The sequence below is a fragment of the Jaculus jaculus genome, chromosome 7 (assembly GCF_020740685.1).
Source record: "Jaculus jaculus isolate mJacJac1 chromosome 7, mJacJac1.mat.Y.cur, whole genome shotgun sequence".
Lineage (NCBI taxonomy): Eukaryota > Metazoa > Chordata > Mammalia > Rodentia > Dipodidae > Jaculus > Jaculus jaculus.
Genome location: NC_059108.1, coordinates 118,676,039 through 118,694,274, shown reverse-complemented (window position 1 = coordinate 118,694,274; position 18,236 = coordinate 118,676,039). Strand labels below are relative to the sequence as shown.

The following is an 18,236-nucleotide window of genomic DNA, read 5'->3' as shown; positions in this document are numbered from 1 at the left end:
TCTGGGAAGGAAAGTGTCCCCTCCTCCCACCAGCATGGACTGAAGAACAGCGTGGATTGAAGAGAAATGTCTCTCCAGGACACCTCCAGGCCATCAGAGCCAGATTGGGACGACTGAGGCACCCCGCCTTGTGGACTGAACAGCTCCAGGGTTCCTTGACTCTCAGGCCTGCAACCTGCTATTGTTGGACTGCTGTAAACTAATCCAATAAATTCCCTTTTAAAACAATTCATTTTATCGGTTCTGTTCCCCTAGAGAACCCTGACTAATACAAGCCCCGTTGCATGTAATCAGCAACTCCAACTGATGGCCAGCTATTGATCTTGGCAGGCTCTTTCAATCAGGTCTGATAGAAAACCAGTCAAACAATCTCTTGTTATAAAATGGATGTACAAACAGGGCTCCTGCTGTTTGGTCAAGCTCTGTGAAACAGTCTGAGAAAGTAGGTCTTGGAGAAGGGCTACTCCTGACACTGTGGGTTATCACTTGAGCTTGGGGTTCATGGTTCTATATATAGGCTAAGTCATCCATAATAATCTGGTCTATTGATACTTTTGCTGTGCTGCTCTCAGCAACTAGAAGGCTTAATAAAAATTGCTTTCTAGGGATGGAGAGATGGCTTAGGAGTTAAGGCATTTGCCTGCAAAGCCTAGGGACCCATGTTCAACTCTCCAGATCCCACGTAAGCCAGACACATAAAGGAGAGGTAAGCACAAGGCTGCACATGCCCACTACAAGCATCTGGAGTTTGATATCAGTGGCTGAGGCCCTGGCATGCCACTTCTCTCTCTCTCTAAAAATTAAAAAAAAAAATTGCTTTCTAATATCTAGGTGTATCAAGTGGACTACGTGTCATATATGCTTGTGACACTTTGACAGCCCTTGAGTTTAATGCTCATGAACCAATGGGAAAAGCACCATGCCAGTGTAAGGTCTCAGAGAATAGTGTGGCACAATTCCTCTTTTTCTTAAAGAAAAAAGTAATTAATTATTTGAGACAGATAAAGAGGGAGAGGGGTGGGGGGAGAGAAAAGGGGAGAGAATGGGCATACCAGGACCTCTATCTTCTGCAAATGAACTCCCGATGCACGTGCCACTTTGTGCATCTGGCTTACATGCATCCTAGGGAATCAAACCTGGGTCTTTTGGCTTTGCAGGCAAGTGCTTTAACCACTAAGCCATTTCTCCAGCCCCATAATTCCTTTCTAAGTATTCCATTCTTTGCTACTCTAGTTAAAGACTACTATATGCAAAATCATAGAAAATAATGACATCTAGTGTCCAAAAATGTTATTCTCCTTAGTATATGGTATTGTGGCTATGAATGATGGTGAGGCTATGAATGCAGATGGGTTTTACCGGACATATCATCATAGAGAATAAGTAAGTAAAAACATGTATTTTTTTCCCCTTGTCTGTTAACAACATGAGATTTTCCTAACACCTTCATTCTCCCGTGCCTGCAGGGAAGTCTCACGCCCCTTTTACATAGACAATTGGGGTCAGGGCTCTTCTAACCTTATAGAGGTAGCAGCAGTCAGGAACTCTAGAATTTAAAAGAACCACAGCCCTAATACCAAAATCCAAACAAAAGTACCAATTTGGGAACAGATTTCTTTCAAGCTCTGGTGATAAATTCAGTAGACTCTTAGGCATCTGATAAAACAGAATAACTTCTTTTAAACTAGGTTTCAGAAACAATGATATCTTTTATAATAGCCACACTGGGCTCATAAACAAGGTCAGTATGTAGAATTTTTTTCTTTCCGAACAGGAACTCACCTCTGCTATCTTTTTCTTCAGGTTCTCCTTTCCCATGTATGAAGCCTGCTGGGAGATGACATTTTCTTCCTTTTGAATCAAAGTTGTCAAGATACCTTTAAAGCTCTGATACTGCTTTAAGAGCTCCAAAACTCTGCCACATTGTTCAAGACTATGAAGAAAGAAGTGTGAGATAAAGAGATGTCTGAAAACAGCAATACATATCCTACAAGAATGACTAGTTACAAAAGAACTTTCTTTCTCAGCATGGTTTATCAGCTGAACCCAAGAATGATTATATATATACATATATATGTATATATATGTGTGTATGTGTGTATGTATCACCTATCTATCTATCTATGTTTCTCTAGCAAATAGATGATATAAATAATCACTGGATTAGTAGTGTTACCAGGTCATATTGAAATGTTGACACATATAAGTTCTAGAGAGAAACACAGGATTCATAACTATACACTTTCATTAACCAGACATCTTGGAAAACAGGGTCTCATCAGCACTATTCCTGGAGATTATTGTCATAGCCTGCTTAAGGGACTGCCTATTCTACTTTTTCTGGAATTTCAATCCACTTTAGAAAATAAATCATTCAGTAAACATGACAGCTAATACCTGGTTTCTAGTACAACTGTGTACTAATTAGTACTAGGAATTCGAGGAAGTCACTATGTTCTACACCTTAAATATTTCCTCTGTGACAGTAGAGATGAGAACAAATGCCACAGATGGGTTTTATTGTCGCTTCTGTGCACACAGCTTCCTGTAACACACAGGAACTGGACAGCCAAGGGATATGGAAGAGAGGGGCAAAAACTACCACGGGGAGTCCACAAAGTTAAGGGAACGCAACAGGGAGGCTCTGGGACTTCCCACAGGAAACAAGCCATGTGCTTCCCCTAGGAAAAAGGGGATAGGGTACACTGAGACGTGGAGGAAGGCACCCCCGTCAGAGGTACCAGAAGCACGTGTTGCAGGCACTGGCCCCACGAACAGTGTCAAGTGGCGTGGTCGCCCCTCTTTGTCACAGATGCTTCGGAATGTTAACTGTGTACAGACAAGTTTCCAAAGGCAAAAGGGATTAACTTTCCTTACCCCTCAGTGACAGATGTCTTTGCACTCTCCCACAAGCTCACTGTATCTTGGCACTGTTGTCTTACAGTTTTCTCTTGGCCATCTTTGAATTGTGGGAGAGAATTAACCATTTTTTCCAAGTGTTTCTTCTCTTCTGCATATCCATCAAGGTCCTTATCCAGTCTGAGTAACGATTTTTTCCTTGATTATGGATGGGGAAAAGTTTATTGGCCAGTTGTTAGCCAAGTTGGCTCAACATAAACATAGGGAGTTTGGGGAGTATAATACCTTTCATTTGTCCTCAAATGCCAAGTGAAAGTTTACTAACACAACTAAACACACTATTTCAGAGGAAAATGTATTTATCATTATATAGGAATTTGTTCCTGCATTAAAGAGCTCAGGAGGCTCTTTGCATTTCCAAAATATTGGTTTGGTATTTTAATTGAATATAACACATATATAAAACCCTAAGCAGTTACATTTTTCTGGGGTAAACACATGTGTAAAAGGTGTGTAAATACACAAGGGAGAAGATAGAGGAGGCGTGTGCACAGTAGTGGGAAGATGAAGTGAGAAGGAAAAAGCTGGAAGCTTGAACACCGTGAGTCTCCTGAGAAAGGGTGGGTGACTAAGGAGAAAGAGCAGTAAATGATGCACTTCTACCCCGGCACAAAATAGATCTGTCGTTTCAAAAAGAAGCCTTTTTCAACATAGTGCTGAGAAGAAGGGACAGGGAAGTGTCCAGCACTGAAATATCTCACACCCTCCAAGGCTCAGGGTCCACTATGGAAGAGGTGGCAGAAAGAATGTAATTGCCAAAGGAAGGGTACCACTCCTTACATACAGCTGTCCAGACAGAAACTGGCCTCGATATCCAAGACCTTGCAGTGCCTAGCAATACCCACACAAGACCCTCATAATAGGAGAAAAAGATAATGACATCAAATTAAAAGAGAGACTAATGGAGAGGGGAACAGGATATGATGGAGAGCAGAGTTTTGTGGGGGAGGGGAGGGAAATATGGTTTGGTGTCTGTAAGTATAGAAGTTGTCAATAAAATATATGTATATTAATAAAAAGGAGCCTTTTAATATTTTGTTTTTATTTTTATCTATTTTACAGAAAGAAAGAGGGAGAGAGAGAGAGAGAATAAGAGCACCAGGGCCTCCAGCCACTGCAAACAAACTCCAGATGTACGCGCCCCCTTGTGCATATGGCTAACGTGGGTCCTAGAGAATTGAACCTGGGTCCTTTGCCTTTGCAAGCATATGCCTTGACTGCTAAACCATCCTTCCAGCAACCCCCCCCCCCAAGAAGCCTTTTAATTAATGGTTAATAGCCTGATGAAAAATAACCCTAGCAGGACTAACTCCATTCACCTGACATGAAATCACTGAACCACACTGTCTCAGCTTCCTCTCAAGTCACTCCCATGAGACCTTCACTCCCTACTGCTCCACCAAGACAGTCAGGAGCTCCAGTGGGACATACAGGCACCACTGTCTTGACCCACCTTCACTGGCCAGCAGTAGGTGGCACACAGGTGGGCTCTTCCTCCTGGTGAGGCTCCCAGGTCTCTGTTGATGTTTCTCCCCCTATCTATCTTTAGCGGGCTCCTTGTCCTGCCCTGATCTCCCAATACCCAGTGCCCTTACATGCACAGCTTGGACCTCTCCTCTAGTCGATCTAAAAATCAATTCCTAGGCAATTTCATTCAACTTTATGGGTTTAAAGAGCAATTTAAAACTCTGAAATGTATGCCTTTAGCAGACCTTTCTCCCAACAGCAGTCAGTTTTTGTTGTTGTTGTTTAGTTTTTCAAGGAAGGGTTTCATTCTAGCCCAGGCTGACCTGGAATTCACTATGTAGTCTCAGGGTGGCCTTGAACTCACCATGAGCCTCCTACCTCTGCCTCCCAAGTGCTGGGATTAAGGGCGTGCTCCACCACGCCCGGCGGCATTCAGTTTTAAAAGTCACGTTGAGATAACAACTGGAATGTCAAGTAGGAACATCAAAGCTATCATTTCTAAAAATGAGCACAACAGACCTCTCATCCAATGCCAGACTTTCCTACCTGTTCATAGTAATGCCATTCTTATAGCTGCTCAGGTCACACCTTGGAGTCACTCTGCCTCCAGCCTTTCTTTCATGCGCCATGCCCACATGTCAACAAACCCTGTAGACTCCGTCTTCAAAATACATACAGGCTCTCAACGCATTACCATCTCTCCACTGGCTCATGCCACCATCACTCTATCTGGATGATGCAATCCTGATGCCTATCATCTACTTTCAATATATTAGGTGGAAGAATCAGTCACAGCTAAACCAAATCATTTTCCTCCACACAGAACCCTCCACTGATGTCCCATATCACTCAAAGAGAAAATCCAACTTACAAATCCACGTATGAGCTAAGCCCCATCTCACCCATCTCACCCACGACAGCTCTCACCCCCTGCCGGTCCCTTCCCCTTACTGCTGCACAGCCTCACCTGTCTCAATGAGCAGACAGAGCACTATCGAGGAAGACAACTGACTTCAACACACATGTACGTGCACACGTGCATATGGACCCACGCACATCCGGGCACACACGTACACCATACATATGCAAAATAATGCTCAACACCTCATTACTAATTGGACCTTCTAGAAATGAAAGTCTCATTGGTACTGAGTGAGGAAGTATGAGAGGGAAGAGCATACTTTGCTCTACTGGGAGACTCGATCGGCTTAAACCTCTTGAGACCACTAAGCCAGAGGAGCTAGAGAGATCTAGCATGGGAGAAATTTAGAAAAAAGGTAGGAAGTTCCACAAAAGTGACTCCTGCTAACAGTTTAGCTTTCATGACCTGGAGGCCCTACTCTAAATGCTGGGATGAAAACCACAGGTCATGCAAGGAGACTCCACTCTGCTTGGTCTCCAGAAGAGACACCAGTTTCAGCTTGTGTCCTAAACTCAGCCCCGTGATCCCACTCAGCACGCTAAGCCTGCTAGAAAGAGGGAAGACCAAAGAACTAAGGAAGTCCAGGTATGAGAAGTGCAATTTGAAGGGCTTGAAAGATGGCTCGGTGGTTAAAGGCATTTGCTTGCAAATCCTGGCATCCCAGGTTCAATCCCCCAGTACTTATGTATAGCCAGATGCACAAAGTGGCACATGTGTCTAGAGTTTGTTTGCAGTGGCGACAGGGCCTGGCTTGCCCATTCATTCTCTCTCTCTCTCTCTTCTTTTGTTCACTCAAGTAAATGAAATATTTTTTTTAAAAAAAAGATGTGCATTTGATCTCCCACCACCTGTTCCTTTAATATCAAATGTGTGAAAAGTCTGCCAGTCTTCTGTTCTTAAGCAAACACTGTAACCACAGAGAGAAGTACAAAGGTCCTTGAAGGAAACACATGTCCTTCACCACTCCCTGGCCCATGAGAAGACATGCTTCACAGAGAGAAAGACAGCAACATTGCATGGAGCCATCACATCCATCAAGAGGAAGACTGCTTGAAAAATCTGCAGAAATGAATAACAAACACTGAACAGAGAGAGCAGGGTGGGGTGAAAGCAGGAAGACACAGAGGAATTTGGCTCACACCATTTGGCTTTTGGTTTTCCCGGTGGATGGAAAGGGACGGACTACGCGGCTCTTACCGGTGCTTTACAGCGGGAACGGTAGCATCTTTCAGGCCCGTTTTACTGATCTGACTCTGGATGTCCTGGATATTTTTAAAGAGTTCATTATTTTTGGAACTACAGGCCTCTAATAATTTCTTTTCCGCAGTAAATTCCTCCTGGCCACCAAGGCCACGGGTCTCCGCTAACTTTTCCGACAAGGCGTCGAGAAGTTTCTCACAGGTGGTATCTTCCCCTAGTTTGGCATCATCCAAGCTGATATGAAGCACCTTCAAGTGTTCATCCAAATGTCGGGCCTTCTCTCTCATCAGAGCAATCCCTTCCTCGACATTCGCCCCTGGCAGAGTACTTTCTGGTGCCTCTGAGGCAGAAAGGTCTGCGGGGAGCTCAACGGAGGGCTGAGCTGTTCTTAGAGAAGCCAAAAACTCTTCGACAGCTTCCAGGGCGTCTTCTCTCGCCTGGACCGCCTGCTTTGTCCTGTCCAGCTCTGCTCTGCAGGATCGCACAATGTCCTGCATTGCCCGGAGATCAAATGGGTGCAACTCCCTTGATGCAAAGTTGCTTAACTCCTCTAAATTGATACATATTTTGACTTGTTTGGCTATGGAATTTTGGATATTCTAAAATGAAAAAGGGGACAAAATGAAAAGAGAGGCTGGGGGTGTAGCTCAATGATAGAATGCCTGCCTAGCCTGTGCGGGGGCCTGGGTTTTACCCCCAGCACCACAAAACTAAACAAGAAAACAAAACAAAATTGTGAAGACTGAGGCACAGAAAAGAAGTGGCATGTCAGAAGCAGACCTCAATTATATGACTAGATCTGATCTAGGAAAAAAAAAAAAATCTTTCCGAGTTTAACCGAAGCTGACAATTTCATATCCAGCAGCACGTTAGTGACAAATGGTTCAGCCGGTCAATTATCTGACACCTTTCCTTGTGCTTCAACTCCCAAAAGAAAGCAAGTACGTAAATCTTTTGTTCAAAGGAAGCAGAGATGATCAGGGGCTGAGGGGATGCCTCAGTGGGTAAGAGCGCGTGCCACACCCAAGCAGGAGTGCCTGAGCTGACATGGGTTCAGTGCCCAGCACCCAGGCAAAAAGCTGGGTGTGGCCCAAGCACACCTGGAGACTGGCTCGAGAGAACTAAAGTGGAAGGGCAACAGAGGAGGGTACCCAGCATCCGCCTCTGTACGTGTGTTCACAGGGCACATGCACGGGCACACACATACCACATCACGCAGAGTACACACGTCCACCACAACAACAGTGGGTGAAGAGATCTGTTAAGCAATCTGAATCCATATGTATATGTGTGTGTAAATGCATGTATATGACTTTAAATGGAATCTGGAATAAGTAAACAGAATATGGCGACTGAAGTCTATGATTCTAGTATGAGGTTTAGAAATTCAGTCACTGAAGAAGGCATTCATAAAGAAAGCTTCATTTTCAATTTAAAACAAGAAAAAAGAAATTCTGTTACTTTAACTCCTGGGTATCTACCCCCAAGCCTCAAGGAATGGAAGAACTCAGGAATGAGTAACAAGGCTGAATCAGTGAAGAAAACAGTTTTCTTTCATGGCTTACATCCTAAATCTACAATATGCTAAAACTCTTTAAACCTCTGTACATCTCTGGAAAATAAACGATGCTGTCAACACACTGTGAGAAATTATTCACCCTCAGGGTTTGATGAATGCCGCTCGCATTGGTGAGATGAAGGTCCTGGGTGGCCAGTCCCTGGAGGGGCAGGTAGAGCCTGCCCAGAAGGAAACACTGCTTCTCCACGGGGAGCACAGCCCTCAGCGCCGTCTCTAAGGACTCCACCCTGGATGGAAAACAAGCCAGGCATGAGGGGAAAACAGCAAATGCTATCCCCTAAAACAGGTTAACACTGGCATGTAGCCAAAACCAGAAAATGGCTACCCAATAAAAACATATATCATGAGAGATACAAATTCTCACATCAAAACACAAGCCCAGCTAAGTGTAGAGGCACGTGGCTTTAATCCCAGCACTTGGAAGGCACAGGTAGGAGGATCACTAGGAGTTTGAGGCCAGCCCGAGACTACATAGTGAATTCCAGGTCAACCTGGGGATAGATCAAGACCCCACCTTGAAAAACAAACAAACAAACAAACAAAAAATCACATATCTAAAAATGCACCCCCCCAAAAAAAAAGTTGTCTGGGGGTCTAGCACTCTATAAACTCATTCAGCAAGCAGGAAGCTCTGGGTTTAATCTCTAACACTAAGATCAAATAAAATAAATTAAATTTTTTAAATAAAATATCAGAGCTATCTGCTGTATCCAAGGATTCTTCCCCCCCCATTCATCCATTCATCCTTTTATTTGTTCATTCAACACACATTCATGTTAGTTAAGGTACCTATGCATTCCAAAGGCCCAGGACAATAACAACTCACTTTTGTTGTTCTGATGTTATTATCAATAATTCCTCTTCCACTTGCAAAAGCAGTTTGGAATCTAACTAATCTAAATGGCGTCCCTCATAAAATGAGAAATTGTTGTTAAGCAACTATTTCCTTCTGTGAAATGTAAAAATATTGAGTGTGATTTAACTTTATCATGATGAAATTATTTTGGGAAATCTCAAAGCTGCTCGATTAGTTTTGGCCTGTTTTTGGTTATGACCTGGAATTCACTATGTAGTCTCAGGGTGGCCTTGAACTCATGGCGATCCTCCTATCTCTGCCTCCCAAGTGTTGAGAGTAAAGGCGTGTGCCACTATGCCCAGCTTCATTACAGTTTTGGGATAACTATATTTTCATATTACAGTTATTATCACTTAGCAAAAAATTATTAGTTCCTGTCTCACTGTGGTGACCAAATGTCTGTCAAACAGCAGCTTAGGGAAGGAAGGGTTCACCCAGCTTACGGTCCACCACGGCAAGGCAGGCACGGCAGTAAGGGAGCCAGGCAGCTGCTCGCATCACTTCACATCCACATTTAGGAAGCAGAGGGCAACAGGAAGTGGGGCCAAGATATAAAACCTCAAGGTCCACTCCCAGTGACCCATTTCTTCCAGCAAGGTTCCATCTTCTAAAACTCCAACAACCTACTCAAATAGCATCAGCAATTGAGGATCTAACCTTTTAACACATGACCCTATGGGGGAACAGTTCATATTCCAATCACAGTAAGAAAAACAGAAACACATGGAACTCAATAGATGTGAATTATGTGAAACGTGATCACGGGTAAGTAATGCACAGATTCTGAGCCTCAGCTGCTTCCTCTGTGTGGGGGACACACTCCCCACCCTTGGGTTTCACACAGGATAACAACAGCACTGTCATCTTAGAAATGAGGAAGTCAAGGCCGTGAGAGGCTATGTGACCCAGCCAAATTCACTCACTCAAGGTGAAATGGAGCCTTTGCAATGGAGAAAACATAAGTTCACCCAAGTCTCTGGCTAGTGATGTGGCTTGGTTAAGTTACTTAACCTCTCTGAGTGTGCTTCCTTTTGTACAGCAGAAATCACATGGCCATGTTTTGTTCCTGGAATGTCCCCTCAACCGTGTGTTAACATGGTCCTCTGCCTCGTGCCATGGGGAGGTGGGAGAACCTTTAGAAAGTGGGGCCTGGGAGAAAGATGTTAAGTCACAGGGAGCTATGGGGAGTGTGTGCGTGAAGGCCTGTGGGGACCTCACCCTCTTGCTGTTCTCTGCTTGCTTCCCAGCTGCTAGGAGGTGGACGGGCCGCCACTGCCATGTGCAACCACCAAGATCCACTGAACCATGACAGCCAAGGGACCAGGGCTTGAAACCTCTAAGACTGTGAGCCAAAAATAAAGCTTCTCCCTATCTCTTGCTTGACCTCAGTATTTGTCACAGAGCAGAAAGCCAACACAGTAATGTCCACTTCTCTTATGGCTGTGATAACTACATAAAGCACCACAGTTACTGAAACAGCCGTTAGTTAAAATGACTTAAAATGCAGAATAATCTATTAAATTCATGGTTAGTAAGCCTCAGAACTATACCTGGTGTTAAGAAGCAACTGCAGCTCATTTTCTTTTTCCTTTAATAAGCCTCTTGCCTTAGCCAGTGCACGCTTCCCTGTATCACTCACGAGGCCTTCCATTTTCAATGAGGTCATCTGAAACTCACTCCAGCAGGCATCAGTTTCAGTTTTTAGAACCTAAGCCAAATGAATAAGTTAATTTATCAACTCAAAGGACAACTGCTGTATTCTTATGAACAAAACAGTCACCAACTACAGGAGCAAATACAATGTTCTACATGAAAATATGTTTTAAAGTATTTTTCACCTAAAAATGAACTAGCCTATTGGCACAGTGATTCCTAACTCTCAGAAAACTCATTGAATGAAATGAAGCCAGTTGGCAATATGGCTTTCGGAGATTCACTTCTCCTAGGACAGACGCATAGACTATAGTTAGAAAAACATATATAGACGTGCAAATATTCTTTCCAACTGTGACTTTTTGTTATATACGAAGTGAATGAAATTAATTTATGGGTTATAATTAAACAGTTATATTAATTTTCTTTTCTTTTTTTTTTTTTTTTGTTTGTTTTGAGGTAGGGCCTCACTCTAGTCCAGGCTTACCTGGAATTCACTATGTAGTCTCAGGGTGGCCTTGAACTCTCAGCAATCCCCCTACCTCTGCCTCCCGAGTGCTGGGATTAAAGGTGTGCACCACCACACCCAGTGTCTTTTTTTTTTTTTTTTGATTGTTTTGTTTTTGTTTTTGTTTTTTTATTTTTTGAGGTAGAGTTTCACTCTAGCCCAGGCTGACCTGGAATTCACTATGTAGTCTCAGGGTGGCCTCAAACTCATGGTGATCCTCCTACCTCTGCCTCCCAAGTGTGGGGATTAAAGGCGTGTACCATCACACCTGGCTGTTTTTTTTTTTTTTGTAATTATTTACTTATTTATACATGTTGGAGGTGGGGGGCACTGCTGTGACCCGTGCAGCTGTGACCCGCTGGGGTGACTCAAGGATTAGAACGAAAGGACAGACAGAAGTAACAGCGGGAACGCTGGGACTGGGCTCTGACGGAGCCACTGCAGCAGCGCCTAACCCGCGCTGGTTTATTTTAAGCACACTCGGAAGAGCTTTGACAACAACTTTCTGTTATCAAATATTGCAAAGCATGGGAATGTGGAGGGGTGGGAGGTGATGCGAGGTCAGAAGATGTAAGAACGAGGCAGCTGCAGACTGCTTTTCTGCATGCACTGGCCGTGGCTCTCTAGAGGGCGCCGGGGCCTCCTGCCACTGCAAATGAACACCAGGCAGTTATGGTGGGAATCGAATCTGGGCTGGCAGACTTGGCAAGCAAGTGCCTTGACCAACCGAGCACTCTTCCTAGCCCCTTGGTTTATATTTTCTTTTTTTCTAAGGTATTGCATAAAACTCCTACTTATGGGATAACAGAATAACTTGTTCTTTACTTTTCCTGAAGACCAGCATAGCTCTTCTTTTTGTACTTTGGTACATGTGTATGTGTGGAGAGGAGACGTATGCCTGTTCCTGTGTGGGCACATGTGTGTGCACTTATGGAGACCAGAGTACAGCCTTAGCAGCTAGCCTCAGGTGTGCCTCACCAGGCATTTCTGTGGTACTAGGGAGTGAACCCAGATTCTCACTCTTGCAACACTTCAGCAACTGAGCTTTCTCCCACCCAGATAAACAGCTTTCTAACCAACTCATTATTTGGTCACTGGAGAAAGTATCCAGACAGTTTCTCAACTGTGATGAAAACATGGCACATTCATCATCTGGGATTTCAGCATATTAAGTTTGGCTCCTCAAGATGAAAGCTAGAACATTGCTACAAGGCAGAAGGTCACTGAAAGCCGTCATGATAAAGTGAAAGAAACGAAGAAAACGTGTGAGGATCTTGTCGGAATGGGACAAAGGCTTTTTCTATACCTTCCTTTTTGCTGAGTTCCACCTGTGAGGGATCACTAATGACCTTACAGCACACAGGACAAATGTCACATGGCAATGGAGACAGTCTTCAAGATCATCATAGTATTTATTCATAGAGCTTATAAACTGTGTGTACCTCAAATCAATCTTTTTTTTTTCTGTAGTGCATGAGACAAATGTGACTTTCTTTGAGGTCTTTCTGGAAACATGCACTATCATCTGAAGTAAAGCCCCCTCTATTGCCCACCTTTCACTGCCCAACACCAGATAGTCCACTGTACGATAGCAATTTCTGACACAATGCCAATTTGATCAAGACAATAAACTACTGAAGCAAATAATCAGCCATTGGTTTATTAGCTCATTATTTTTTCTCTGAGTGGAATCTCACTATTCTTCCCAGGCAAGCCTTGAGCTTGCAGTCAATCCCCTGCCTGAGCCACCTGCATGCTGGGATTACAAGCCTGTGCCACACGACTTCCTTAGTACGGCACCACACAGAGGCAGGCTGAGATTCCCTTCAAGGGTGCTTTTGTGACTGGTTTATCTGAAACGTCAAACGCAATCAAGAACTCAGTCAGTCATACTATCTAGCGTAGGAGACTAGATTCTAAGGACTATATCTGAACTATGGATGAGTCTTTCTTAGGTGTGGGACTTGGAAACAAATCACTTTCTAGAACAAGGTGACATGAAAAGTATATTACAACAAAGAGACTAGGAAACATCCCACATACGTGACCTCAGCAACGCAAGGGCACCACCCGCACAGTGGTGGAATCTCCGAACAAGCAGTGACAACAGCTCTAAGGCGGCCACGATTACCTGCAGCTCTATCAGCTTGTCCTGCAGACAAGCGCTGCTCGTGAGCTCGTCACTGGGGTAGTCCGCGGTAGCCCTGGAGTGACTGTGCTCCAGGTGGTGTTCGAGACTCTCCTTGTGTTTATCATACCTGGGGGAAAAATTAAATACAGCATTTTTTTTAAAAAGTTGCAGAAGGGGGCAGTGGAGGGGGAGATAAGAACAATCATGATAAATATTTATGAAGATGTCAAAATAAGGGTTGGAGAGATGGCTTAAGTGGTTAAGGCACTTGCATGAAAAAAACCTAAGGACCCAGGTGCGATTCCCCAGAACCCATGTAAAGCCAGATGCCCAAGGTGGTATAATTTCTTTGCTACCTAAAAATAAATAAATGAACAAATTTTAAAACATTCATTTTAAAAAGAAGATGTGTTGGGGGAGATGGCTCAGTAGCTAACAGCACTTGCTGCCTAAGCTTCTTGGGCCTTCTTGGGCTGGAGACTTCCAAGTTTGACTCCCCAAAACCCATATAAAAAGCTGGGTGTGGCTGGATACATCTGCAACCCCAGTCTGCAGGGTGGGAAAGGAGGGAGGTAATGAACACTGGAGAATTACTGGGACTCGTTGATGGACAGAAGCTCCGGGTTGAGGGAATCAGTCTAAGTCTCAAGGGAAGAAACAGCAGGTGAGGGGTAAGAGGACACCTGACGTTCTCCTCCCGGCTCCACGCACATGCGCACGGGGCACAGGCGTGGAAAAAAAATATTTTTAGGGCTGGAGAGATGGCTTAGTGATTAAGGTACTTGCCAATGAAGCCTAAGGACCCAGGTTTGATTCTCTAGGACCTACATAAGCCAAATGAACAAGATTTGGTACATGCCTCTGGTGTTTGCAATGACTAGAAGCCCTGGCATGCCCATTCTCTCTCTCTCAAATAAATAAATTAAATATTATATATATATATGTATATGTATATATATGTATATATGTATATATATGTATATATTATATATGTATACACACACAATGACTACCAATTATGTGTAAGGAAATTTCTGCTCAGGTTACAGGGCCACAAGGCAAAACTGACTAAAAGACATGCTCACTGATGAAGATTTTTGGTGGATTTTCTAGTTGTTCAAAAATAGGTTACCTCAGGGGCTGGGGATATGGCTTAGAGTTTAAGGAGCTTGCCTGAGAAGCCTAAGGACCCAAGTTCCATTCCCAGGACCCGCATAAGCCAGATGCACAGCATGGTGCATATGTATGTAGTTCATTTGCAATGGCTGGAAGCCCTGGCATGCCCATTTTATCTGCCCCCCACCTCTCCCAAATAAATCCTTTTTTTTTTTTTTTTTTTAATTTTTGAGACAAGCCCAACAGACTGGCCTTTTTAAAAAAAAAAAAAAATTCTTTTAGTTTTATTTATTTATTTGATAGAGAGTAAAGGGGGGAGACAGACAGAAGGGAGGGAGGGAGAATGGGCATGCCAGGGCCTCCAGCAACTGCAAATGAACTCTAGGCGCATGTGCCACCTTGTGCATCTGGCTAATGTGGGTCCTGGGGAATCAACCTGGGTCCTTTGGCTTTGTAAGGCAAATGCCCTTAACCACTAAGCCATCCCTTCAGCCTGCCTTTAAAAAAAAATGTAAGAGAGCAAGAGAGCGAGAGAGAGAGAGAGAGAGAGAGAGAGAGAGAGAGAGAATTGGCATGCCAGGGCCTCAGCCACTGTAACTGGCACTGGACACATGTGGCCACCTTGTGCGCATGTGTGGCTTGTGTCACCTTTCCTGCATCTGGCTTATGTGGAACCTGGAGGGGCAAACTCGGGTCCTTTGGCTTTGCAGGCAAGAACCTTAACTACTTAACCATGTCTCCAGCCCATAAATAAATATTTAAAAAGTAAAATAAAAATAAAAGGTTACCTCTCTTTTAAGCTGTTTATAGATGCATCATGATGCTGTCCATCCTTCTCCACAATGCTTTCTTCTTGCTGGGGCTTTAAGCCTGATGTCTGGCTAAACTTCTTACTGGGTTCCATTGCCTAAGTAAATATGCAAAATAGTAAACGTAATACCTTAAGCATAGTTAATAGTCTGGAAATGCTATAGGCTATCTGCTCAAAGATGTACCATTGATTCTTGACCTCTCAAACCAGGAGAGAACACAAGTCTTTGAAAGTCCTCAGTTCACAGCAAAGCCTTCCCATAGAACAGGGGTGATTATCAGGCCAATTGGGAGCAGAACATCACGAGTCTCCACAGTGGTTTCTACCTCAGACCTTTGGTCAAAAGCAGAAGCCTACCGGGCAAGAGCAGACCTCTGAAAACAACTGTCCCTCATTCTTTCCCTACCCGTGATGCCTGGAATGCTGCACCAGGCTGTACAGTGAATGCCAACTTGTCTGCCTTCAAGAATGGAGGAAATTCAATGCCCAAGTGAACAAATGAACCAGCTCTGCTCACTGGATGCAGCCCCTGCACAGACCAAGGCCAGCCTCTTCCCCGTCAAAGTAGCAGACACAGAGAACCTGTCTCCACGGAGGCGCACAGTAGCTTTTCTTCAAACAGGTGTTTGTCTCCTCGGGAGACAACTACACTCTCTACAGCCTTGGTTCACTCCACCCTAATTCTCAGAGAAGCCACCTTCCTTGCATTTGTTTTTCCCAAGGTAGGGCCCCACTCTAGCCCAGGCTGACCTGAAATTCACTACGCAGTCTCAGGGTGGCCTTGAATTCATGGAGATCCTCCTACCTCTGCCTCCTGAGTGCTGGGATTTAAGGCGTGCGCCACCACGCCCGGTGCATTTTTAAAATATATAATTAACCTCAGAACTTATGCGACATGGATCACTATACACATTGAGTTTAGCTGTAAAATGCGTCATTCACATTTAATACCTTTCCAGTCGATGGCTTGTTATCCGATTTCTCCAGGGATGCCTCGCTGTTGGCATCTCTTCCGCCACTCTCGGTGGTCACAGTTCCCCTACAAAGGAATAAAAAAGGCACACTGAAATGGAGTGGGGGAAAAAATGGAACCTAAAAGGGCATGAATCACACTTTACACCATGTGGTTATGCAAAAGGGTTCATCTAGTTTTGCCCTAAAATATGGCTATTCTGGTGAAGTCCTAACCTGACTTTTGCCGCGCCTCCCTGAGAGGGCTGCAGGCTCATGTGAATCTCGGAAGCACATGTCAGAATCCTTTCTATCTTCTGTTCATAATCTCGGATTGCAGTCATCAATTGCTGCTGGCCCTCCGGAGAAGTCAGCTCTTCGCACAGCGCCCTCAGGACACCCACGTGGCGAAGGAGGTAGCCCTTGACGCTCTCCTGAGAAAAGCACACCTGCAGGATGGAATACAGCAAGGGCTGAGTGTGCATGGCTGTTCTGCAACAATGAGAAACGCACAGATTTGTGCGACCCGTACAACCCGTTCTTTACAGCCCGTCTTCCATGGACTGAGTACGGCACAGGCTCTTGTGAGAAAAAAAAAAAAGAAAAGGTGAGGATGGGCTGGAGAGATGGCTTAGCGGTTAAGCGATTGCCAGTGAAGCCTAAGGACCCCGGTTCGAGGCTCGATTCCCCAGGACCCACGTTAGCCAGATGCACAAGTGCGCGCACGCGTCTGGAGCTCGTTTGCAGTGGCTGGAAGCCCTGGCGCACCCATTCTCTCTCTCTAGCTGCCTCTCTCTCTCTCTCTGTCTGTTGCTGTCAAATAAATAAATAAACTTTTTTTTAAAAGATGAGGAAAAGTCAGCGCTAAAGGGTGCCCAGGTCGGCGACAGACTTAGAAATAGTGTCACACAGTGTCAGGGTATGAGAGAGCCACTGGAGCTGGGCGTGGAAGGAATCAGGAAGAGTTCTGTCCACGCATGGGAGGAGCCACATCCAGCAGAAGCAGGAGGGACAACAGGATGACAAGCAGCAAACTTTCTGAACAGCACTGGCCTTCTGGTACTGCTGGAATGCCCAGCGCAGGAGAGGAACACGAGAAGGCGTCCTGGGGCCGGACTTCAGTGACCTTCGAAAGAGACTGGGGTCATGCAGGTGAGGGGAGGGTCACTGGGAGCCGGTCACGTAAGACCTGTGCTTTAAATGTATGTATAAAATACACCTTCTCAGCTGGGCATGGTGGTGCACGCCTTTAATCCCAGCACTCGGGAGGCAGAGGTAGGAGGACTGCTGTGAGTTCAAGGCCACTCTGAGACTACAGAGTGAATTCCAGGTCAGCCTGGGCTAGAGTGAGACCCTACCTCAAAAAAAAAAAAAATTAAAAATTAAAAATTAAAATATATATATATATATATATATCTTTTCTCTCTCTCTCTCTCTCTGTGTGTGTATGTTTAGCTGCACAAGAGACTGACATTGGGACAGTCATGGTAGTGATAATTAGAAGGCAATGGTACTATCAAATACATAAAAGCAATCATGTAAATTGGAGACCAAAAAGAGATGGTGTGATCTGTCCTCAAGACCCTTTATGTCCTTATTCACTCGTTTTCAAAAGAGCTGACTTTCCGAGGACACTGTGTCCTGACAAAACGTCCATACTTCAGTGCTTGACATGGTTATGACCAGCCTCAGAACAAGGGGCACACTGGGCCTCAGCAAGGGAGACTATGAAATGGTAACTCAATGCTGAATCTGCTCTCTTCTAAAGAGTAAGAAGCAGCTGAGAGATGGCTTAGCGGTTAAAGCACTTGCCTGCAAAGCCAAAGGACCCAGGTTCGATTCCCATGACCCATGCAAGCCAGACACACAAGGTGGCACGTGTGTCTGAAGTTCATTTACAGCTGCTGGAGGCCCTGGCACACCCATCCTCCCCCTCTCTGTATCTGCCTCTTTCTCCCTCTCTCTCTCACCAATAAATAAAAATAAAATATTTTTGCCAGGCATGGTGGGGCACGCCTTTAATCCCAGCACTCGGGGGACAGAGGTAGGAGGATTGCTGTGAGTTCTAGGCCACTCTGAGACTACAGAATGAATTCCAAATCAGCCTGCGCTAGAGTGAGACC

General features: G+C 44.6%; 1 protein-coding gene across 6 annotated transcripts in view; it reads right to left on the bottom strand.

The window, feature by feature from the left end:
• The window catches only part of Syne2 (spectrin repeat containing nuclear envelope protein 2), a 392,771-nt gene that overhangs the window by 216,165 nt on the left and 158,370 nt on the right, over positions 1-18,236 (bottom strand). For all 6 annotated transcript variants that reach the window (XM_045155524.1, XM_045155526.1, XM_045155527.1 and 3 more), the window contains exons 24-32: positions 16,351-16,562; positions 16,114-16,201; positions 15,140-15,258; positions 13,236-13,362; positions 10,494-10,651; positions 8,167-8,314; positions 6,506-7,107; positions 2,878-3,057; positions 1,783-1,933 (exon numbers count right to left, since the gene is read on the bottom strand). In XM_045155524.1, coding sequence (XP_045011459.1) covers positions 1,783-1,933; positions 2,878-3,057; positions 6,506-7,107; positions 8,167-8,314; positions 10,494-10,651; positions 13,236-13,362; positions 15,140-15,258; positions 16,114-16,201; positions 16,351-16,562 — 1,785 coding nt within the window. The remainder of the gene's footprint in view (positions 1-1,782; positions 1,934-2,877; positions 3,058-6,505; positions 7,108-8,166; positions 8,315-10,493; positions 10,652-13,235; positions 13,363-15,139; positions 15,259-16,113; positions 16,202-16,350; positions 16,563-18,236) is intronic.